General features: G+C 39.7%; 1 protein-coding gene across 1 annotated transcript; it reads right to left on the bottom strand.

The window, feature by feature from the left end:
• Positions 1–15,049: 15,049 nt before the first annotated feature.
• LOC307068695 (guanylate-binding protein 7-like) lies at positions 15,050–25,571 on the bottom strand (the record flags this gene model as incomplete). Its single annotated transcript, XM_079726720.1, has 9 exons — positions 25,476–25,571; positions 23,544–23,653; positions 23,143–23,339; positions 21,285–21,566; positions 20,114–20,394; positions 18,663–18,875; positions 16,686–16,788; positions 16,165–16,358; positions 15,050–15,289 (listed from the first exon to the last, which is right to left on the bottom strand). The coding sequence occupies exons 1-9, from the start codon at positions 25,554–25,556 to the stop codon at positions 15,050–15,052; spliced, it is 1,701 nt and encodes a 566-aa protein (XP_079582846.1). The 5' UTR covers positions 25,557–25,571.
• Between the last annotated feature and the right edge of the window lie 212 nt (positions 25,572–25,783).

A 25,783-nucleotide genomic window follows, 5' to 3' on the forward strand; every position in this document is an offset into this window, starting at 1 on the left:
CCCAGCCGCCCCTCAGGGCACCAGTCCCATCCCGCCTCCACTTCTTCTCCCCCTTCACTCTCCCCATGCCCCACATCCTACCCAGTCACTGAGGGTTCCTTCCAGCCCATTAGGTGTCCGTGGTCCCCCACCAGTGCCTGGTAGGTGCCCTAGTTGTGCAGAGACACAAATTCTGCATCCTCCTAGTCTGCCATCTTGACTCTGCCCTCTGCCAAGTACTTTCTTGCTTCAGTTTCTGACATATCTGTTGCCCCAAGGCATCAGGCAGGCTGGCTCCAGACTGGTGTGCACACTCCATGCTGGTGGTAGCCAAGCCCAGAATTCCGCATGTGGAGAAACTTTTCAGCCAGTGGGGCAGCCACAGGGTGGTGGATGGGGGCTGCGCAGGGACAAAGTGTGTCGGCTTGGTGTGAAGCCCTTCTCCCGAGGTGGGGCTAGCAAGGAGGGTGCTCCCAGGTCTGTGAAAAAGCCTTTAAGTTTAATTAGGTCCCATTTGTTTATTTTTGTTTTTAATGTTCATTACTCTGGGAGGTAGACTGAAAAAGATATTGCTGTGATTTATGTCAGAGAGTGCTCTGCCTGTTTTCCTCTAAGAGTTTTATAGTATCCAGCCTTACATTTAGGTCTTTAATCCATTTTGAGTTTATTTTTGTGTATGGTGTTAGGGAGTGTTCTAATTTCATTCTTTTACATGTAGCTGTCCAGTTTTCCCAGCACCATTTATTGAAGAGACTATCTTTTCTCCATTGTATATTCTTACCTCCTTTGTCATAGATTAGGTGACCATAGGTGCATGGGTTTATATCTGGACTTTCTATCCTGTTCCATTAATCTATATTTTTGTTTTTGTGCCAGTACCATACTGTTTTGATGACCTTAGCTTTGTGGTATAGTCTGAAGTCAGGAAGCCTGATTCCTCCAGCTTGTTTTTCTTCCTCAAGATTGCCTTGGCTATTATGGGTCTTTTGTGTTTCCATACAAATTGTAAAATTATTTGTTCTAATTCTCTGAAAAATATCATTGGTAATTTGATAGGGATTGCATTGAATCTGTAGATTGCTTTAGGTGGTATAGTCATTTGCATAATATTGATTCTTCCAATCCATGAACATGGTATATCTTTCCAACTGTTTGTGTCAACTTTGATTTCTTTCACCAGTATCTTATAGTTTTCTGAGTATAGGTCTTTTGCCTCCTTAGGTAGATTTATTCCTATGTATTTTATTCTTTTTGATGCTATGGTAAATGGGATTGTTTCATGATATCTCTTTCTGTTCTTTCATTGTTAGTGTATAGGACTGCAAGAGATTTCTGTGAATTAATTTTGTATCCTGCAACTTTACCAAATTCATTGATGAGCTCTAGTAGTTTTCTGGTAACATCTTTAGGGTTTTTTTAATGTACAATACTGTGTCATCAGCAAACAGTGACAGTTTTATTTCTTCTTTTCCAAAAGCCAAAGTTAGTAGAAGGAAAGAAATCATAAAGTCAGAGCAGAAATAAATGAAATAGAGATAAAGAAATCAGTAGTAAAGATCAGTGAAACTAAAAGCTGGTTCTTTGAGAAGATAAACAAAATTGATAAACCTTTAGCCAGAATCATCAAGAAAAAAAGGGAGAGGACTCAATTCAATAAAATTAGAAATGAAAAAGAAGAAGTTACAATGGATACCCCAGAAATACAAAGGATCATAAGAGATTGCTACAAGCAACTGTGTGCCAGTAAAATGGACAACCTAGAAGGAATGGACAAATTCTTAGAAAGATACAATCTTCCAAGACTGAACCAGGAAGATACAGAAAATATGAACAAGCCAATCACAAGTACTGAAATTGAAACTGTGTTTAAAAATCTTCCAACAAACGAAGTCCAGGACCAGAGTGCTTCCCAGGCTAATTCTATCAAACATTTAAAGAAGAGCTAACACCTACCCTTCTCAAACTCTTCCAAAAATTTGCAGAGGAAGGAACACTCTCAAGCTCATTCTAAGAGGCCACAATAACCCTGATACCAAAACCAGACAAAGATGTCACAAAAAAAGAAAATTACAGGTCAATATCACTGATGAACATAGACATAAAAATCCTCAACAAAATACTAGTAAACAGAATCCAACAACACATTGAAAGGATCATATACCATGATCAAGTGAGATTTATCCCAGGGCTGGAAGAATTTTTCAATATCTGCAAATCAATCAGTGTGATACACCACATCAACAAATTAAAGAATAAAAACCATATGATAGTCTCAATAGATGCAGAAAAAGCTTTTGGCAAAATTCAACAGCCATTTATGATAAAAACTCTCCAGAAACTGGGTGTAGAGGGAACCTACCTCAACATAATAAAGGCCATATACGACAAACCCACAGCAAGCATCATTGTCAATGGTGAAAAACTGAAAGCATTTCTTCTAAGATCAGGAACAAGACAGGACATCCATACTAGCCACTATTATTCAACTATTCACTATTATAGTTTTGGAAGTCCTAGCCATTGCAATCAGAGAACAAAAAGAGAAATTAAAAAATATATATCTTTAGACAAACAAAAAGGGAAACACAACATACAAAAACTAGTAGGATGCAGCAAATTCAGTTCTAAGAGGGAAGTTTACAGATAAACATCTATATTAGCAGACAAATGAAAAAATTTCTCAAATAAACAATCTAATTTTACACCTCAAAGAACTAGAAAAAGAAGTACAAATTAAACCTAAAGTTAGCAGAATGAAAAGAAATAACAAGGATCAGAGTAGAAATAAATGAAATAGAAACTGAAAACACAATAGAAAATGTCAACAAAACTGAGTTATTTTTGAAAATACAAACAAAATTGGTAAACCTTTAGCTAGACTAAGAAAGAGAGGAGATTCAAATAATAAAAATCAGAAGTGAAAAAGGAAACAATACAACTGATTCCACAGAAATAAAAAGGATCCTAGGACTCTTATGAAGAATTATATGCCAACAAACTGGAAAATCTAGAAGAAATAGTAGTTTTATTTTTAATTTTTTGAAGAGCCTGCATACTGTTTTCCATAGTGGCTGTACCATTTTGCATTTTCACCAACAGTACACAAAGGTTTCTATTTCTTCTATCCTTGAAAACATTTATCTTCTGTTTTTTGATAATGACCATCCTAACTGGTGAGATTTGATAATGTCACTGTGGTTTTTAATTTGCACTTCCCTGATGATTAATGATGTTGAGGAACTTTTCATATACCTGTTGGCCATTTCTGTCTTCTTCAGAGAAATGCCTATTCAAGTCCTTTGTCATTTTTTAATGGTGTTATTTGTTTGCTTGTTTTTTTGATACTGAGTTGAAGTTTTTTGCATAGCTTGGAAATTAACTCCTTATCAGATACATGGTATGCAAATATTTTCTCCCATTCTTTAGGAAGCCTTTCCACTTTGTTAATTGTTTCCTTTCCTGTACAGAAGATTTTTACTTTGATGTGGCCCCACTATTCTATTTTTGCTTTTGTTGCCTGTGATAAAACAATTATTGAAACAGGATTCTAAAGTTGATACAATACCTTTAACTAATCTGTACACCTTATTTGCATTTCACAGCTTTCCCCAGTAATGTCCTTTTTGCTCCTACAATCCAGTCCAGGACCCTCATTGCATTTAGTCATTAGGTTTCCTTAGTCTTCTCTCCTCTTTGATAGTTTCTCACTTTTACATGGTCTTTCTTGACTTTGACATTTTGGAAGAGTACTGGTCAACCACTTTGTAGAAAATCTCTGATTTGGGTATTTCTCATGTTTCCCCATGATTTGATTGAAGATATACATTTTTGCAAGAATAACTTGGAAGTGATGTTCTTCCATGTTCAGTAAGTTGTGCGAACGATTTGTTAATGTGAAGTTTTGACTGTAACTTTAATCACAGGTTAAGGTGGTGTCTGCCACATTTCTTCACTGTAAAGTTATCATTTACTTCTTTCTAATTAAGAAGTACTATTTGGGGAAATACTCGTACTATGAGAATGCATTGTCATCATACTTTAACCTCAATTTTTTTTTTTTTTGCGGTACGCAGGCCTCTCACTGCTGTGGCCTCTCCCGTTGTGGAGCACAGGCTCCGGACGCGCAGGCTCAGCGGCCACAACCCACAGGCCCAGCCGCTCCATGGCATGTGGGATCCTCCCGGACCGGGGCACAAACTCGTGTCCCCCGCATCGGCAGGTGGACTCTCAACCACTGTGCCACCAGGGAAGCCCTAATATCAATTTTTAAAGCTGCTACTTTTAGCATACATTGGTGATTCTTGCTTGAAAAATTATTACTGTGGTGTTTGTCTAAAGATGATTTTTATTCTGATCATTTCATCTACATTTATTGATTCAAGTTCATTTTAGGGAAGAGGGTGTCCCTTCTCCTCCATTTAAGTATTTACTCATTCAATTACTTAGTTAATTCAGTATGAGCTCAAGTATTGTTTAGTTCTGTGGGGTTTAATTTTTTATTATCATTATTTACTTATTTTGCTCAACTTGTCCTATGTTTGTTCATTTAGAGCTTCTTCAAGATGGTTCTTGGCTATTTTTGGCATGCTCCCATCATATTTTGAGCGCTTCCTTACTTTCTGACACCACAAGATATCCTAGGCCCATCTAGAATCTGCCCTGCTTCAACACTGAAATTAACCATTTCTCCAGTATTGCCTGATCCCTTATGTTGGATAACAAAATTATATATGAAGATGTCACACTAGGTATGTGCATTACTTCTAGCCTCTCTCAGAGGGCAGAGTTAAGAAGAAATGCATTTATATATACTAACATGAATATACATATCTATATTTATTCTTTATCCATTTCTACATACAACCTTGATTTCCTGCTGATATTTCCAATCCCAATAAAATAAAATAAGGTTTATTCAAGCTTTTCTCTTTCTTTATTTTTAATTCATTTCTCTTGACTATGAGAGACCTGGCTCTCATTATCCATAATAAATTTGCTTATATGTTCCATCTTAGTACATATATACATAAAGTAGTTTCAAAATTGCTGATACATACCTCTGTGATAAGTAAATTTACTATCCAGAGTACATTATTAGTGTGTATTTCTTTTTGTCTTTAACCTTACATATATAGTCAGAACACTGCATTCCAAAGTTGAATAGATTAGTTCTTTCTTTCTCCACCTTCTCCAGTGTGGTTAACTTACTCATTTATAATACAGTCAGGGTTATTTGTTCCTGCTTGTGCTCAAATTTGCCTTTCATCACGTTGATTGATTTGAATAATTTATAGTCTGAGTGTGTGAAACATGGTTCATAAGAGTCATAACTTTCCAAAAAGGTGTACTCAGAGAAATGCCACTTCTTCAGTTTACTATTCTATTCCAACATCACCTTTCATTCTATTCTATCCACACCATTCCCGCTCATGCTACACAGCCACCCACTTTTGTTAGTTCCCAGTTTATTCTTCTTGTATTTCCTTCCCACAAATCAACAGATACATGTATGTTTTATTACACACATTTTCTAACATGAAATTTCTCACAGTACAGATATATAGAAATCTGTGCATATAAATTCATAGAAAGCTTTTGTGTTCTTTTGTAGCTGCTTACACCACTGTGTGAATATGCCAGAGTTTTTTTAACCACTTTTCTATGTATGGACATTTAGATTGTTTTCAATATTTTGCAATTACAAGCAATGCTGAAATGAACAAACCTACAAATCTTGTGTATATTTATTTTCATATTGTTGCAGCCCTTTCTCCAGGATAGATTACTGGAAGTGGGATGGCAGGGTCAAAAGGTAAGAGCATATGGTTTTGTTAGATATGGACAAAGTTCTCCCCAGAAGGATGTGTTACATTGTATTCCTATCCTTTTTTTTTTTTTGCATCTCATTATCCAGGAAATGAATTTTTTTCCTTGGTATCTCACATCTTCTAACTTCATCACAAAGTTTGCTTTGGAAGTTCTACTTCTTCACATTTAGATCTTTGGAATGAACAAAGCTGAGCTTTTTCAGGTCAGGTATATAGTGTCAATAATAGGTAGTCTTCATCTGGAGAAATGTGTAAAATATATCTCTGTACTTTGAAACACATACACTGTCCTAACCAAGCCTTGGTCCTGGTTTCTCTTAAGTCTGTCCATGGGCAGGGTCTGGGTCAGATGGAGGGATTCAGACACTCCAGTGGCTTCCTCCTCTTACTGTACAGGATGCTCCCTGGAGCTGCCAAGGCCCATCTTGTCTTCCCACTCATTGGTCCTTAATCTTTGCTCTGTGTCTGCATTCATATGTTTTCCACCCAGGCCTGATACCTCAGTGTGACTCTTACTCTATTGATTTTTTACTCAATCATGTTTTCAGATTTTGATCTCTCCACATTTTTAAAATTTATTCTTTATCACTTCCATATGTATTAGCTTGCATATTGTTTTAAATTCATTCAGGTAATGAAGCTACCATCATGAAACATTCTCTGATGAATCATGGCTTATTTTTTTCTCTGAATTCTAGTCTACGTGGTGTATTTATTTATGCAATTGTAGGCATGGCGTCTTTAACCAGGGCTAGGTGATTCGTTAATTTTGATACTTTTGTAGAGTTAAAAGCAGTGAAAGACTTCTGTTAGTAGTCTTTTTTGTGTGTTTTTAATTTCAATGTCTCAATCTTGATAACTTGAGGTGATCATGATCCAGTATTTGTCAGCTCTTTGAGATACAAATAAACACAAAACATAGCACCCTGGTTTTCAGTCTTATCCTATAATGAAGAATGATTTGCTTCCAGTGTAGAGTTGATTATTTCTGACCTGCTCACACTGAGGGCTTATTTCTAAAAGGATGCCAGTCCAGTCCCCTATTTAGTTTCCCAACTCTTAAGAGTGGTAAAAGATCCATTTTTTCCCTATGATCAGGACCCATTTCCTCTTACAACAGGCTTACAAGATTTGTTGAACAAGGTGATAGTCTGTTCAACTTTATAGCATGAAGCATACCATGATAAAATGGGAATCAATCAATGGCTGACTCAGAAAATGTGGACTAGATGACTTGATGATGAAAGTCCATGTGAAGAGAGAGGTCCCAGTCTTCAGGCCATCTCACTAAGGCTACAGACATGTGGATGAGGCAATGCAGGGTCCTCCACCTCCTACTGATTGACTAGTGGAATGCAACCACATGAGTGATACCAGGTGGTAAGAACTGGTCCCACCAGCCATGTGAATGAGACCAGGTAAAGAACTACCAACCCAACTCACAACATTGTGAGAAATAAAATAATCGTTGCTTTAATCCAGTAGGTTTTGGGTGTTTATTATGCAGCAACAGACAGTAGAGTCCACCAGTTGGGAAAACTGTTTGACATTATATGTTAATACTAAAGTTTAACATGAGCACCAAAGGACTTGGCCATTTCACTCTTAAATATATTGCTATCAGAAATGTATGCACATGTACACCAAAGAGATACATATAATGATCATATCATCAATATTTATAATACTTCAACAATGAAAATAGCCAAATTATTAACCAACAGCAAATAGAGAAGTACACTGTAGTATATTTGCACAGTATAACTTATAATTCCTTATAATCCCTATAAAAGACTTACAAAATTACAGTTATATCCAACAACATGAATGAATCTCCCAGTGGTAATGTTGAGTGAAAGGAACCAGACACAGTAGAATGCATATTGTTTGATTCCATTTATGTGAAGTTCACAAACAAGAAAATCTGATCTCTGATGTTAAAAGTCAGGTAGTAACTATCTACAAGCTAAAGTGAGGAGTTAATGTTTTAAAGGGGTATAAGAAAACTGTGTTTGGGAGTGTTCTTACTTTTGACCTGGGTAATAATTACTGGCATGTGTTCATTTTGTGATATTTCACCTATTGTACACTTTTGAACTGAGCATTTTTGTGTTCCTTTGTCATGTATTAATTTAAAATTTTAAAGATCTTTTGGGAGAAAACTTACACTAATAGAAAGGCCAGTTGAGGCCTCCAATTATCAATACTTTTTCTCAAAAACAGAGAACAATTAAAACATGCCCTGAACTGCTGCTTCTTCTATGTCACAGTCAGGTCAAGAATTTAGACTCTTTTTAGTCACTGGACAATATCAACCTGATTTAAAGTTAATTTCTTGCCGAAGCTTTCAAGAAAATAGTGTCAAATCCTCAAATGACAAGGCATTGTTTTGATAGAATTTAAGACTCTATGCAACTCTAATCTGAGAAAAATTGGGCAAGAATGCATGAATTCTGCCTGTCTCTCTCCTTGCCTTTCCTTTCTTTTGTCTGATTAACATTTTGTGAATGATAAGGTCTAAAGTTCATCCCCACCTTTCTTCAAGAATGTAAAGTTCTGGTGTCAATTTCAGGACAAAATTTGAAACCTGATTTATGGTTAAAAAAGGTGAGATTGGGCTTCCCTGGTGGCGCAGTGGTTGAGAGTCCACCTGCCGATGCAGGGGATACGGGTTCGTGCCCCGGTCCGGGAAGATCCCACATGCCGCGGAGCGGCTAGGCCTGTGAGCCATGGCTGCTGAGCCTGCACGTCCGGAGCCTGTGCTCCACAACGGGAGAGGCCACAACAGTGAGAGGCCTGCGTACTGCAAAAAAAAAAAAAACGGTGAGATTGAAAATGAAAATAGGGCAAGACTACTTGAAATAAGACTAATGCTAAGAAATTAGCTGCTTATTCTCCTGAACAATAAAATCTGCTTTTTATGTCAGGGAAACAAAAATTTATTCTAGGGACAATTAAAACTTTTTGTGAACTGTGTATGACATAAAGGTAAATAATGGTGAATTCTTTATGTTTGTAACCTGAAAAAAGGGCAATTTACCCATCTCCTTTTTAGAGTGTTTCTTCAGACACAATTGGGCAAGAGTCCTTCCCCACTTCTTTTAATATAACTTTCATGTGTACAGCATTATAATTTGACATTTGTATACACAACAAAGTGATCACCACCACAAGTCTAGTTGCCATCCATCATCCTACAGTTGACCCCCTCACCAGTTTCGTTTACCCCTGACCCCTTTCCCTCTGGTAACCACAGATTGTCTGCTGTATGTATGAGTGTTTTGTTTTATTTTATTTGCTCATTTGCTTTTTTTAGATTCCACATATGAGTGAAATAGTATGGTATTTGTCTTTCTCTGTTTGAGCTACCAATATTTCACTTAGCATAATACCTTCAAGGTCCATCCTTGTTGCTGCATATAGCAGAATTTCATTCTTTTTTATGGCTGAGTAGCACTTATTTTATATATAAACTATTCATCTTCTTTATCCACTCATCCGTTGACAGGCACTTAGGCTGTTTCCATGTCTTGGCTATTGCAAATAATGCTGCAAAGATCATAGGGGCGCATATATCATTTTGAACTAGTGTTTTCATGTTCTTTGGGTAAATATCCAGAATTGGAATAGCTGGGTCACATGGTAGTTCTAGTTTCAGTTTTTGGAGGAAACTCCATACTGTTTCCCATAGTTGCTGGACCAATCTACTTTCTCTTAAATTTTGAATGTCAGTGAAACTTCCCAGGAACTAATTAAAACCATTGGCAGCTTAACAACCCAGAGAGGTCTCCAAGTGTTTGGGCTCCATCCTTTTTGAAGTGTGAACACCTAGAAAGTTAGAGCTCCAGGCTCCCTGACACCTTGGGAGCTTAACCTAGGCTCAATCCTGGCTGTAACCATTTCTTCTCAGGGAGATAAGAGAAGTTAGATTATTCTTTTAGGTGAGGGCAATTAACCAAACAGTGGATACCTCAGTTCCCAAGTTAGCATAGATTGAACTCTATGAAGGTAGGTACAAAAAGTTCATCATATAACAGCAAACTGTGCTGTCCAGTCTACTTATGGGAAAACAGGATACAATTGATTCTAAGAAAACATGTTATATACTGGCTAAAAATTGTGCAATGTAAAAGGATTCATATATGCTTGCATATATAAGTAACATTATTTTATTCTTTCTAGTCATTTCAATCTACCTATATGCATGTACTAGGTACTGCTTATTCAATAATATAACAAATTTCCATCTATTTATATTGTTATGGAGAGGATTTCTTTTGTTAAGACTTTTAATTCACCAATCATATGCAAGAATGAATTTCCTGCCTACAGTGCACATACCTTTCTATATGACCAAAGTTATTGTCTATAGATAAATTCGGGCATGTCGGTTGTGAATAATTCCATTCATAATAGGTACAAAATTATTCTATTTATGAAAAAATTTATAAACTAATAAAAAAAACCTTGATCATTATATGTTTCAGTAGTAACAGCATTTGTAGCTCATGGTTGGGATTTTAGTTTATTATTTTTATTCTTTCTGTGACTAGTGAATTTTTAAAATGATTTTGAATTGTTTTATAGTCATAGAACACACACACAGTGGTAAATTACTTATCTTTTGAGAAACAAAAATCTTTTGTTTCAAGAAAAAGTTTCTGCTAGGTGTTTGGTATTGAAATCCATCTTTCATTCATTTATTAGATGAGTATTTACTAAACAATGACACTGTACAAAGTTGGTCATATATAGTGTTCAATGTACACAGATGAATTATCTTAATCAGGTAAGTTACATAGGAAATGTGACCACAATGAGAGATTTTACTAGTCCTCTTGGTTTGGACAGAAATCAGGGAAACCAGAGGCAATTGATGAAGTTGGAGGGTACAATAAAGGTGTTTTATTCTAGTGAACAAGTAGGAGACAAAGATTCAAGACAATAGCAGCTTGGAACTGGAAATAATTACTTTTTCCATGTGGTAATTAACATTAAAATAGTTCAGGAATATAGGTGTGCTGTGTAGTTTTACATGCTGACTCCAATTTATACCCATAGGATGGTTTATAGAATGTGAATTTACCAAATCTAGAATAAAACGTCTTAAGATAAGGTGATTTTTGTACAGGATGTCTTCTTTTCTGAATTAACAAAAAGAGTTTGCTAGCCGGCATAACAGTCAATAATAATAATGAGTCAGTGTGGCTTAAAATAGAGAATTGAACAGGTCCCAACCCCCTTGTATGAACAGGACATAAGGTAGGGCAGGGGCAGTGGCTCCTGCCAAGTGTGCATATTCCTGGGTACGCTCCTGTTGCCCTGCTTCTCCCCACTCCAGAGAGGACCCAGGTCCTGATAGAACTTCAAGCCCAGAGGACCTGCCGCAGCTGCTCGCGGCATCCACCATGGACTGTGCCTTTGCTTCATACAGAAGGACTTCCCCAGGCTGAAGACTGGTTTTTTAAATGTTCTTGCCTGTGTTACACTCAATGTACACAATGAGCAGAATTTAACCTAAGCCTGAAGAGACCAAAGGAGACCACCTGACACTGTCTTGTCAGTCTTGCTTCCTTAAGAAGCTACTTCCTGTATTCTTGAAGAGAAGTCTCTTCTATTTTTTTTTGCATTTCTAATGAGTTCCTGTAACCCATCTGTAACACTGAAGAATCTCTTTAATAAATACATTCTGTGAGGACTATACAATACCCAGCTAACAGTGAGAGAGAACTTCTGAGACAAGCTATACACAAATTTGAGGAGAAGGGGAAAGGAAAGTAGAAATGTCCAGAGTAGCTCACTTCTTCCTGCTCCAAAATACTGTGTGAAAGAATGGTTGTGATGCTGCCTTCCTACAAAATTGTTGAACAAGTACTTGTATAGATCTTTGATTCCTTCAGTAATTTAACAATTATTTATTAATTATCAAGTATGGAAGATGCCTTTAACCTGGAGCCTTGTCTTGAGATGTATATAACTTTATTCCAACAGATGCCCACTTATGACTGAACATCAAAGTAGTGAAGATTCCTTTCACTCTGCTATAATTGTCCTTTCCCTCACTCCTGATCCCTTCCTTTCTCTAAACCATGATCACTTCGTGGCACCAACTTGTGTGCATGTTTCTTATTTACATTGCTTGTCACGTGTGTTGGGGAGATTTGATGGGGAAGCAGAACTCATCACTGCCCCCTCATCCCCTTTTCCAGACCATCCAGACATTTGGTATTCAGGGCATTCTTCCGGTGACACCAGAGGGCCTTTGGGAACTGGACCAGCTGCAGGACTTATTCCAGTGGCTTTGATCAGAGAAATGGCAACTGAGAGTAAACTCACAACCCTTAAGAAAGCAGAGCCATCCTGTAGATTCCACAGTCTGTCAGACTGTGGGTGTCATGTTCAGTAAGAAATTGATCCTCCTACCAAAAGCTTAGTTTTATTTCAACGGAAGCTCCTTGAACAGGTGACAATTATGGTGACAATGAGAGCTTTGCCAATTACTGGCTCTTTCTTTACTATTTTAAACAATATCATTGTTCTGTGAGCCAAAGGTGGTGGCTTCATTGCTGGCTAAGTTTCCTGGGAGAAAAGCTCAAGGAACTCAGAGCACATGGAGTGTCCCTCTCTCACAGAGAAGAGCAGCAGGTTCAGACAGGCGTGCATATGCTTTCTTCCCGACTCCTTTCAGTACTAGTTCCTAAAACTGTGTACTTCATCTTGAGAACCCTAGGCAGCAGTTAATAGAGCAAGGAAATGGCAATTTGGGGCCCTGATGGGTGGAAGCTCATGTATATATTCACGTGAATTGTTTGAACACCTGGGGCTTATGTGGTGGGCTTTGTGGTGGGAGCTAAATATACAGTGAGGATCATCAAGTAGATGAGATCATGACATGGTAGGGGAGACAAAATGTAAATAGGTCACTTCAGTTTCACAACTATATAAAAAGTCCTGTGGTCGGAGGGAAACATGGTACAATGGCAGCACAGAGGAGGGACACCACAACCAGTCTCAGGAAATCAGGAAATCAGAGACCATAAGGAATAACAGGTGTTAGCAAATAAGGGGCACGGGGGAGGAAGCCAGGGTGTCTAGTGAAGTCTGTGTCCTGTGTGCAATATCCCTGAATCAAGAGAATTTGTCCAATTGTGGAATTATAAGCAGTTTATTCTAAGTACAAGCATCAAGCATTAGACAGCTGAGAAGAATTCCTAAAATGCTGAGTTGAACTTGAAGAGAAATTTTCCTTTGAAATCACCATCTTTATAAACTTGAGTATTTAGAGAACATTTTAGCCAACATCCCAGGGGACGTTTTATCTGTAAATAAATTAGGGACTAGAATTTCCAGGCCTTACCAAAAGCCCCAAATGACAAGAAAATTAGGATGCACATCTTATACTTTTTGTTTCTGGCTGTAATAAGTAGATTTTTCCTGTTGAGCTGGCATGTTATTTCTAGTAGTGTTTAATACTTTCATCCTGGGACTTCCCTGGTGGCACAGTGCTTAAGAATCCACCTGCCAATGCAGGGGACACTGGTTCGAGCCCTGGTCTGGGAAGATCCCACATGCCGAGGAGCAACTAAGCCCGTGTGCCACAACTACTGAGCCTGCACTCTAGAGCCTTGGAGCCACAACTACTGAGCCCATGTGCCTCAACTACTGAAGCCCGCGTGCCTAGAGCCCGTGCTCCGCAACAAGAGAAGCCACCACAATGAGAAGCACACACACCGCAACTAAGAGTAGTCCCCACTCACCACAACTAGAGAAATCTCGCGCACGGCAATGAAGACCCAACGCAGCCATAAATAAATAAATAAATAAATATCCTGCATGCTGCAACTAAGACCTGGTGCAGGCAAAATAAATAAATAATAAAATAAATGTAAATAAAAAACTTTCATCCTGTTATGAGCACTTTTGCATTCCATGTATTATTATTTCTGATTTTAATTTTAATAACTATTTATTTATGTTTCAATAAGCAAGAATTCATACAAAATATAAAAGGCACAGAAGAATGTGTCATGCAAAGTTAGTTATCCTCTCATGTCTTACCTCAAATATGCAGGTCCATTCCTGTTGTGTTCATGGATACCAATTTCTTTTGTATTTTCCAAAGATAGATGATAATATATGCATTTATTTATTTATTTATTGATTTTTGATACGCGGGCCTCTCACTGTTGTGGCCTCTCCCATTGCGGAGCACAGGCTCCAGACGCGCAGGCTCAGCGGCCATGGCTCACAGGCCTAGCCGCTCCGCGGCATGTGGGATCTTCCCGGACCGGGGCACGAACCCATGTCCCCTGCATTGGCAGGCGGACTCTCAACCACTGCACCCCCAGGGAAGCCCCCTCATTATTTTTTTAAATTGGTAATATATACACACTTTCTGCATCTTGAGATTTTCTCATGTTAGCACAAATAAGAGTTGCCCTTTCCATTTCAGTGACTGTAGAGTATTTCTTTGTAAGTGTGTCTCAGGATTTACTTCACAAGTATGTGACACAGAGACTTGAAAGTTGTTTCCAATCTTCTGGAATTACAACAATCCTTCAACAAATATACTACTACATAAGCCATTTTCAACTTGGGTAAATAAATCTGTAAGATAAATTCCTAAATGTGGACTTTTGTATCAGCAGTATTTGCATTTAAATTTTTGGTATGTATTTGCATCAGTTTGCACTCTCCCTAGCAAATATCAGAGACTGCCAACTTCCTGGACCTCTTGCTAGCTAGTGCCCTGTCCAAACTGTACTTCCTGGCCCATCTGAAAGGTGACACAGGTACCTCCTAATTTTACCTTGTACATCACTTATAATCAGTAAAGTTAAACACATTTATTCTCTTGGTATATTTTCACACATTTAAAAAATTGTGTTTGTTGCTCTTTCCTCACTGATTTATATGGGCTCCTTATAATTTAATGAATTGATCTCCATGACTGTATCATAGATTGCGAGTGTTCTTCCTCTTACCATTTGTTTTTTTGCTCTTCTTAACACTTTTCTATAATTAATCATTATCCTCCAACTTGTTTTCCATTTCTTTAACTTAACTAATTCTCAAAATTGTTTGTTTTTTTGCATTTCAGGCCCTGGTAATCACTTTGGTAATTCTTTGGTAATCAGTTTTTATTTTTAAACTCCTCTTCAACAAAACTGTCATGACAACATATTTTAAAAATGAACTACAGTGTTACACTATTAAAACATAAGAAGCCTTTCAAGATATACTTAATAGGGATTCTCAACCCTTTTCATAGCATCACTGAGAAGTTTCACTCCCATACCAAGTGCTTTATAACCCCCAGGTAGTACTGCAACTAATGCCATGCTAGCCATATCAAGGACCTCTGAAACCTTTATGAACTTATTATTTTTAATTTTCTCAATGTGTTCTTTTAGTTGATCTATCTCTTTATTTAACTCTTCAGCTTCGTTTTTAAATCTTTCTGTAAGTAGTTCTTCTTGCATCTGTAAAAAGGAGAGAGTTCCTTTTGAAAATAGCCCAAATGAAGATTTTGTATCAAACACCTACAGCAGATAAGTATGTGTGCCTATTTCTATAATACCTTAGATGCTTTTTGACATTTGTCTAATATTTGCAAATGTTTGGACTTGGGTAGTGAGAGCATCCAGGGTTTAGAGCTTCCCATGTTCCCTCAACACCGTCTCCCTGGGCACAGAAAAGATGGGCCTAGGTCAGACCTGAAAACTACCCCAGGACTGTGTTCCAGTCCTAATAATGCACTTTGGGAGGGAATGTAGGTGAATTCTAAATATTTGTCAGTTTCATTGAGGTAGGATGACCACACATATGTCACAAAAATGGCACTGCTGACTCTCTTTAGGACACTGTCTATCAAACTCCAGGTTGAGACAAAGAATGCATTTACTCTAGGTATTTAAAATGAATCAGGCAGACCTGGAAATGAATGCAGCAAATTTTAGAGCTTTCAGAATCCAGTATTTCATACCAGGCACAATCTGATACTTTCAAGCGCAGATGGAACTATTCCAGGTCTCTGATGGTTGTACCAAAATTTCTAAGGACTCTAGGACTGAGGTTCTATTCACTTGGGGGCAAATGCGAGCCTATAATCACCACAAACAGCAGTCCAGGGGCCTGGGCCATGTTATTTGTATGCTCCAAACCCTAACACTACAGAAGGTGCTGAGTCTTACAGAGGTAAGTCTTCAGCACGATCCACATCTCTTTGACGTTACAGAGAATCATACGTCTTTGGATTTCCCTCTGGGATCTGACTTAAGGTCAAATTTCTGTTCCTTTATTCCTGAGAGGCTAGCATTTTGTCCATCAGGCCCTGCCCAGGCCCATCCAGACTTACCTTCAGCTTGTGGTTCAGCATTGTTTCCTGCTCTCTTAGAAGGTTTTCTCTTTCCCTATCCAAGTTCTCTTCCAGTTGGGTCATGTTTTCCTTGAAGCTTCTCTCTTGTGCTGCCATTTTTTGCTCCTCTTCATTCTGTTTCTCTCTTAGCAGCTGCTGTTCCCTCTCAGCTGCATGCTTCTTGGCACACTCAACTGTTTCACATGAGTTTTAAAGAGGGAAGAATATAACAGTTATGCTGAGCTGTCACTTCCTTAGCTCAGAGATAAAATGACTTTAAAATGGTGGGAAGGAATCTGAATATTCCTACTACCACATCAGGAAACATGCTTCAACATGTGATGCAAAGGCACTGATTGGATGTACATGCAACCCAAACTCCCCTGGTTATTTCCAGATGTAGCAGAGAGGCTCCACAGAAGGAGAGGAAGCTCCCGTGTGAGTAAGTGTTTGTTTTCACACCTGACAAAGGGAAGCACAAGAGCCATCTTTCCCTTTGTGGGCTCAGCCTTCCCCTGTACCTGCCATGGCCTTGTCCCCATTAGTGAGGGCTTTGTCTGCGTGCAGGATGGCTTCCTCTACTCCTGCCTGGGACTGCAGGAAGCTCTGGAGGACATCATTTGCCTGAGGACACAACAAGAAGCAAAGACTTGTCAGGCAGCAAAGAGGTAGTGTCTTGCTGAGGAAATTATTGTTCAATAAACCTACAGACTGGACCCTTTAAGTTCTCCATCCTTTGTAGGATCCCAAAATGGTTACAGACGCCAGAATTATGTGCAATTCTACAAACACCCACCCTCCATTTTGTGCAACTCCTATATCTGCACATTGTTTTTCTTCCGACTAATGCTCATCTACTCTTTCTTTATTACGATTTCATTTATGGATACTTCAACTTGTAGCTTTTATCTCCTCTTCCAGGAAGCTTTCCTAAGCTTTATTCTGAGTTTTGAATGACTGCCAAGACCTTACATTTGCCCTATCAGCACTACCACTTGATGACTGTGTGATCTTAGGCAACTTAGTAAATTTTCCACACCTCATATTTCTCAGTTTTATAGTGGGGATGACAGCAGTACCTAATTCATTTTTTTGAGGACTAAATTGATTATCTTGGCAATATGGTAGAGCAGAAAGATCCTGAGCTCTCCTCCTCTCACAGGCACACTGAAGTCACAACTATTTGCAGAACAACCATTGGTGGAAAAGACGGAACCTATCAGAAAAGATCTCCTACAACTGAAGATATAAAGAAGGAACCACAGTGAGATGGGTAGGAGGGGTGGAGTCTCAATATAGTCAAATTCCATACCTCCGGGTAGGTTATTCACAATCAAGAGAATGAGTACAACCTCAGAGGTTCTCCCAGAGAAATGAGAGGTCCGAGCTCCATGCTGGGTGCCGAAGCCAGGGATCCAGCACCAGGAAGACAATCCTCCAGAGCCTTTGGCTCTGAAAGCCAGTGGGGCTAACTTTCAGGTGTCCCAGAGGGCTTGGGGAAATAAAGTCTTAACCCTCAGAGGGTGCACTCTAAATCTCACATGCTCTGAGACACAGAGAAGAAGCAGCAATTTGATAGGAGCCTGCGTCAGACCTACCTGCTGACCCTGGAGAGTCTCCTAGAGAGGCAGAAGGCAACTGCAGCTCACCCCAGAGACATAGACACTGGCAGCAGCCACTTTTGGGAGCTCCTTCTACCACATGGACATTGGTGCTGGCATTAGCCATTTTGGAATATTCCCCCTAGCTTATGAGCCCCAAGGCCCAGCCCTGCCCTGGTCCAGTGGTCTGCAGGCGCCAGTGCTGGGATGCTTCAGGCTAAGCAACTAACTGGGCATGGACAGAGCCACATCCACCAGCAGACCACCTGAGCCCACTGTCACCTCTGGACATGGCCTTGCCCACCAGAGGGCCAGGGACCTGGTACCACTCACCAGGGCACAGGCATTAGACCTGAAACTCCCAGGGCCCTTTAGCCAGAGATACTGGGACCCAGCTCTACACACCAGGGGGAAGATACCAGTCACAATAAAACCTCAGTTTCACAATCTGCAGGGCCAGCCCACCCACTAGCAGGCTATATCCTGCCTTGGGACCAGCTGGGCTCAGGCCTGGACAAACATGAGGCTAACAGAAGTTTCAAGACACCCCAGATCCAGCAGCCCAACTGGCTGTACCCAACTGTGATCCAACACATGCTCTGGGACTCCTGGGCCCTGCAACCGGACTCCAGGATCTAGCTCTGTCCTCCAGAAAGCTCGCACTAGCCCTAGGACCTGGCCTCACTCACCAGTGGGCAGGCAACAGTCCTGGGGTCTCCTGGACACTTACTTCGCTCACCAGAAATGCAGCACTAGACCCAGAGCCCCCCGGGGTTCCACAGTCAGCCTCCTTGTGACCAGCAGCCTCTGCACAAAGCAGGACCTGGCAACCAAATGAACCAACAAAGACCCTCTGACTCCAATCTTCTGTTCTTCCCCACTCCCATTAATCCTCACCTTAACTCCTTTCCTGGGAACCAGTTTATAGTCCTGTTCAAACTTGCTCCTTGCTTCTAAGTAGAGACTGTGTCCTCCAGGGACAAAGAAAGTTCCTTCTGAAATACTTGTCATCAAGGATTCTGAAAGCTTCTTAAGCTCAGCCTGACAATATTTGACAGAGGCCTCTTTATTTTGGATCATGAAAACATCCTTCTTTTTCTCCATGATGTCCTGCCAGGGAAATATGGGGAAATCCAACAGAAAGAAGCTGTTAGAGGGAAGGTCCAACTGTGATCCTCCTGGAAGAAGTAGTCTGACAGCATCAGGTACATGAGACACAGAATAATAGATGTGCAGTCAGGAGTCTAGTTTTAGTTCCAGTTCTGACAAACTCTTTGTGTGATTTGTATGAAGTCCCTTAAATCCCCTGGGCTCAGTCTCAACATCTGTGCAATGATGGGGTTGGCAGAGGCAAACTACTACTTTAACAGTAGTAGCACTAATAGTGATCCATCCATCAACAATGAGCAATGAAAGTACAATTATGAATGGAAGTAGGGTTTCCTGTTCAAACTTGGGTGCTATGGATAAAAATATGTACATAGCAAATCAACTTCCTACTACTGAATTAAGTATACACTGAACAGAGTTTTGAACTCTTTTTGAATTTTTGTTTCATTGAGGATTTCAGTGTGTGAAATTATAGGAATAGAAATTTTTTGCTTGTACTTATAAATTACAATTGAGCTGGTTTTACTCTGTATGTACTAAGAGATCTTTGTAAATTATAGGATGGTCAAGGGAGACTGAAAGTCAAACTTTCAGTGAAGGTGCCAATGGTAAGCAGAATTATGATCTCCAAGAGTTCTCTGTGCTGGTGTCCACACTCCGCATAGTTCCTAGACTTGCGAAGATGCTGAACAATTATTCTGTGTTTAGACTATATTACATGGAACAGGTTGACTTTAAGAAATGGAGATTATCTAGGTGGGCCTTACCTAATCACAAGCCCCTTAAAAGATGTTTTCTCCAGTTGGTGGCAGAAGAGGTAGTCGGAGAGATTAGAAACAAAAGAAGGAAACAGTGCACCACTGCTGGGTTGAAGATGGAGGGGGGTTCCCCAGAGCCACCATGTGCGTACTAAGCCCACTTGAACCTTGTTTTCAGCTATGGTACACAGAGCAGAATACCCATAGACCCTGGGCTGGTATCTGACCTGAAGAACTATAAGCTAATAGATGTGTGTTGTTTCAAGCTGCTAAGCACAGTGTAATTTGTATTGCCACAACAGAAACTAAAAGCCCAACTTTTAGAAAAGAGATGGACTGTAGCCTGTAGAGCCCTATCACTCACTAGAATCTAAACTCCTTATATGATGAGAAGCACATGAACCATGTTGTCAAAAGGGGGAGTCTAGGTATCATTCCAGAAGAAAGGAATCAGGAAGGATATATTCCAGGGCACATTACCACCAGCTCCTTCTGGAACATCTGCTTGTCATCCTTGAAGGAGCGCCCCATGAAGACTGCAATGGCTTCCATCTCACAGGCTGCGTGCACCTCCAGAAGCTCCTGGAGCGTGTCCGTGGGGAGCCTCAGTCGCTGGGCCATCTTCTCACTGTAGTGGTGGGCTGCCTTCTGCACAGCCGCTGAGTTCTCACGCTCGGCCAGAGTTATCACTGCGTTCTCCAAACAAGGAACTCCTCCACTGTTGATGGCATCTATGTAGGTCACCACCAGTGTCCCCAACCCTGAATGAGACATGATATTTATGAAATGGAGAGAGAATTCTCACCTGTTTTAATAGCTTTAGAGATTAGCATTCTAAAAATCACTAAAATTTTATTGAATTTGAAGTTTTCTTTTCTTCTATCTATGCTTCTCCTCATTTTCTTCATTCTTGTAGCCTCCTCCTTTTTGTTCTATGAATCCACTTCTTTATAATAACATCACTGTGTCTCCTATTCACTCTACCTTTTATGGTTCTCAAATTCATCCCATTACAATATTAGCCGAATGATTTCAAACGATATGCTCAAGGGTCTCCCAGAACACTTTTCCCATTTTTATAAAATAAACCTGTAAGTAAATTACATTACTTGTGGGCACTATTTGTAAATGAAAATGTCTTGATGAAAATGTCATCAAGAATTTCAGGACAGTGACACAAACATTAAACCAAGCAGGGCCCATCTCAGCACATTACACTGTGACTGTCCAGGTTTCATGTCCGTGAAGCCAGCCCTGTACATAAGATTGTATTTACATTTGTTTCTTAGACTCTCAATGAGCTTACATGGATTCGTGGACTACTATTTATTTTCCGATTCATGTAAATTCACAAAATATCTTACATATCCTCACTCGAAACACTTATCCCATCAGACACCTCATCACCATGAAGATTTCAATCTTTAACTTACATCATTAGTGTAATAATTTCATGAGATTTGGTAGCCTTACATAAGTTTCTTTTAATGAAGAAACATGCATTTACATGTGTTGCATGAACATACATCTTTCCAAGTTACACAGAGAAGAAATCACAGTCAGTTTGTTTGCTGACAAACCCAGAGTGCAATCACAACTTCATCACACACACTGAACCACAGAGAGACATGCTGTAGCAAAGGAGACTCACCTCCCCCTGTGACAGTGATTCTTTCTCTTAGGGTCTTGGGCTTTGCATGGGTAAAGATATATGAGCAGAAATTTTTTGATTGCCTCAGGAAATTCTTATCCAGTTGGTTATCTGACACTTCCTCAACATGGAGTAATAATTCTTTGTCACTTGTAGGCCGGTCAAAGACAAAGCACTTTCTTTTTGGAAAAAACTTCCTGATACATTCTCTGGGCATGTTGGAATTTTGGATTTGGGGATTCTTTTTTTTTTGATTTATTTTTGCAGTATGTGGGCCTCTCGCTGTTGTGGCCTCTCCCGCTGCGGAGCACAGGCTCCGGACGCGCAGGCCCAGCAGCCATGGCTCACGAGCCCAGCCACTCCGCGGCATGCGGGTTCCTCCCAGACCGGGACGCGAACCCGTGTCCCCTGCATCGGCAGGCGGACTCTCAACCACTGCGCCACCAGGGAAGCCCGGATTTGGGGATTCTTGCCTGCAGGAGTGGAAAGAAAGCAATCACTGAAGGAACAGCCTTCAGGTGAGAGGGCTGAGGACTTTCATTTCTGTGGATCTTTGCATCACTGTAACTACTGTGCCTGTGTATCTCCTATTACTGGATCATGCAAATCAACCTTATGCTAATCTATTCAGGACATGGAAAATCCCCCTCCTCCCGCTTTATTTTTGTACAGAGCTAAGAGTGAAGGAAGTACTTCTGAGGAGGCAGGGGAGGAATCCATTCCAAGTGAAGAAACTACTGATTATTTTCCTTACCCTTCCATGGCATGCAGTGGATCAACTATTTATTAGATGTTTCTTGAATGATAGATTAATCCAAGAAATTGTCAGAAATATTTTTCTGACGTTATAGTCCCCATGTCGGAAATGGCATGTAATGTAATGTAATGTCAGTAATGTAATGGTAGACATAAAAATATTTATGATATTGCTGAGAAAATAACCCGTGGAAGACAAATGATACTCAGGACAGTAAAGAGGAGATTTATGTATCAGAGTAAAAATGTACACATACTATAAATGTGTTTGGAGATTACTTTAGCATACACCATCTCATGGTAAGGTTAGCCTAAATGAAACTAGGAGACCTCATCCATCCTCTGCGTCATTTTACATTGGATGTGACTATCATACAAAGGGATTCTGGGCATATATCAGTAGTTCAACAAATATTTATTGAAACAATGAATAAATGATTAAATTAAAAAATGAATATTGCTTCTAGGTACCACCCATTATCCTCTCTGCTAAAATAATCTGAGTAACTAATTTATTATATTAACATGACATATATGGTGTTAGGTTCTAGAATGAAGACTGTGATACTATGAGGAAGAACATATTAAGGATCTGACAGTCTTACTGGAAGGACATGGCAGTGCTTTTTTTTCTGAACTCTTTATTGTATAAATAGCCTATCTATCAATATGAAGGATGTAGCTACGTATGCTGGTAAGATACACTGTGTTAAAGGTATTTAAAAAATTAGTGCTTTTGTTTATCTTGTGATTCTGTAATTCCAATTTGACGGATTATATTTCTCAAATAGGAAAGGAGAAGCACTTAGACTTAATATGTAATATAAGTATGTGAGCCTTTTTTTCCCATGGTGTCCATTTTTCTAAAATCATTTGGTGTAATATTGGAGTATAAATTTCCTCTGTGAGCTTAAGCTCTGGTCACTGGGGTTTTCCCAGTAACAACAATGACTGAAGCCACACCCACCAGTCATTCACCAAGCACCATTAGCATGGCCTCAATCCAACCCCAAATCAAGATTGACATCAAGTGCTGAATGTCAGAGCTCTGTTGATCCCATCTCCTACTAAACCTTCCACCACCCTGGCCCTGCTCTGGTACCTGGAATCAACTTCAAGGCATTCTCCAGGTACTCATCTTCAGTGATGGGGTATCCATCTAACTCCAGCTCCAGCATGAAATCCCGTACAGCCCAAACAAAGTCTGGAAAGAAACTCACAAACTCGGCTGAGTCCTGTACTTCATCAGAGCTGGCAGAGGATGTTGTCCTGATTAGCTCTGTTAGTTCAGTCACATAGCTGGGATCTTAGCTAAAGAATGAGAAGTGCCCTCCAACACAATTTCCAGATCTCAACCCCAAACAAGTTTTATCAACATTCCTTTTTGCTCCAATTTCCCTTCTCATCAGCCATGAGAAAGGAGTCATGGGAAAGAAGAAACAGTGTCAGTTGCTATTCCCATAAACTCAATGAAACATGGTGGTTCAGTTCCTGGAAGGATACTGCAGCTGCTCCAGGGCCTGGTGGTTGATGGTGTTCATGCTGTTGTAGACAAAGATGCTGCTCAGAAGCACGGCCAGGGCAAAGATCCACGAGTCATTCTTGGAGTCACCCTAGAAAGTACATTGCAGCAGGGGACTGAGGACACTCCTCCTCATTTTCTCATTCAGTTGTTCATTTACTAAAATAGCTGTCCTGTAACTCAATAGTAAGGCAAATAACATAAATTTTCAAGACAGTGTTAAATGCAAATCTTTTTGGTGTTGACACTGACACCTCTCAGGGCCTCAGTTTCATTAGCTGTTAACAGAAGTGAGCAACGTGAAATGTGTCAACTGTTTAATACAGTGCCTGGAACACAGAAGTTATGCAGTAATAAGTGGGCCATGATTCCTTTGCACTTTTTTTCTTGATCATGGGCTATATTAGGGACTAGTGCTATTCAATTAAATTCATCATCTATTCATTGTGCATTTAGAAAACAGCAGATACTGCATCTGCTTGTGTGGATATAGAGTTTCATATGAGAGTCCCTGCCCTAGAGAGATGGAGGGGCAGATATACCTGGGAACATATAAATACATTCAAGATGATAAACCGCCAGGCATGGAACCAAATATTATAATGTAAAAGACAAAGGGGCAATTCCAAAAAAATAGAAAAAGTACTCTGTGCATTCAGAGCAAGAAGTGAATATGTCTGACAGTGATACGATGGTATTAAGACGAAAATAGTTGGGCTTTAAAGAATTGACAGAATGTGGATTTGTGGAGCTATAGGGATCATGCAGGTAGAAGGACCCACAGAAGCCGATCACAATTGCCAGAAAGTGTGGTCATATAGAGGTATTACAAGGTTACTTTGTTTGACTGAAGTAGTGGTTACCCATGTGGTAATAGATGATGAGGATGAAAATGAGATTCAGGACAAGTCATGAGTGACTTTGGAATAGATTATATATACTACCAAAATACACTACATGTAGTAAGGACAGCAAGTAGTTCTGCTCTATCAGTTTGCAATTTGGTGTGCTTTAGTTCCTTGACAAATGCAGTTAGATAAAAAGAAGAAGATTATACAAACTAAAATCTAGTAGGAATCAGTAGACCATCTTGGGCTCACACAGAGGTGATTATTGAATACTTTAAATCTGGATTTTTAAATTCACAATTTCTTAATTCATGCCCCAACCCTTGCCTGCAGTGATGAAAGCCAAAGATTCACTGCTACTACTTTAATTTAGATGCAGATTAATATAAATAAGGAGAAAAGACTGATTGCAAGTAACACTGTGAAGACAAAATACCTAATATTATCCCATTTACATTTTTATGGTGGGTCTAGCTCATGTTTTTATAGAATTCATTGAAGGATTCATCTTCAGAGCCCTGAAACTCAGAATAAAATGTTCCTGGTATAGTGGAAGCTTTTCTGGAGATTTTAAAAATAGCTTATTCACTGAAAACATATTTTCATGATTCCTACCTCTAACCCCATATACCTTAACCTGTAGAGCCAGTGGATTCCATGGATTATAGCTTCCACCAGGATGTCTTCCTGAACCTGAACAACTGGGGTAAGGTCTCACTTTTTTTGTCCATGGCTCCCTGTACTGATAAGACTGCATATTTCTTATCTTCCCAACTCAGCTCTGGGCCCATACCTCACTCACTGTGATAGAAAAGCCCTGGAATTCAGATGTCCAATAAATATTTGTTAACTTGTATCTTTCACCCCAGTGTTAAAAATAGGGCAATCTATCCCCAATAACGAAAGTATTGATCTTATTAAAGAATAAATTCAAGGTAAGAGATTTTAGCCTCATTATTCTTAATTGGATTTGCAGTTTATACGAACATGTTATAAAAGTTGAACTGAGGTGGGAAATTGAGGCGAAAGTGGAGTACCAAGAGCATAGAGGATTCCCCACCTTACCTTTTCCACATCACCCAGGCCCTCGGTGTCCAGAAGGACCAGGGTGTGGCTCTCCTTGGAGGGGTGGGGCACACACCACATCCAGATGCCCTTAGTTTCAGACCTCACTGTGGAGCCCAGATGGAAACCTGCAAAGAAAGAGGAGAAAGCAGCACACAGTAAGAGCAGACAGTCCAGGCTGCCCAGCGGTTACTTTGGGTAAACTTGTCAGAAGGTGAGTGCCTGTCTCAGAGGAAGGTGCTTCCATTTCAACAAGGACAGAAAATCCAACCTCTGTACACATTCAGAACCTTCTCAAGAAGCACTTT

Source organism: Hyperoodon ampullatus, assembly GCF_949752795.1.
Source record: "Hyperoodon ampullatus genome assembly, chromosome: 2".
NCBI lineage: Eukaryota > Metazoa > Chordata > Mammalia > Artiodactyla > Ziphiidae > Hyperoodon > Hyperoodon ampullatus.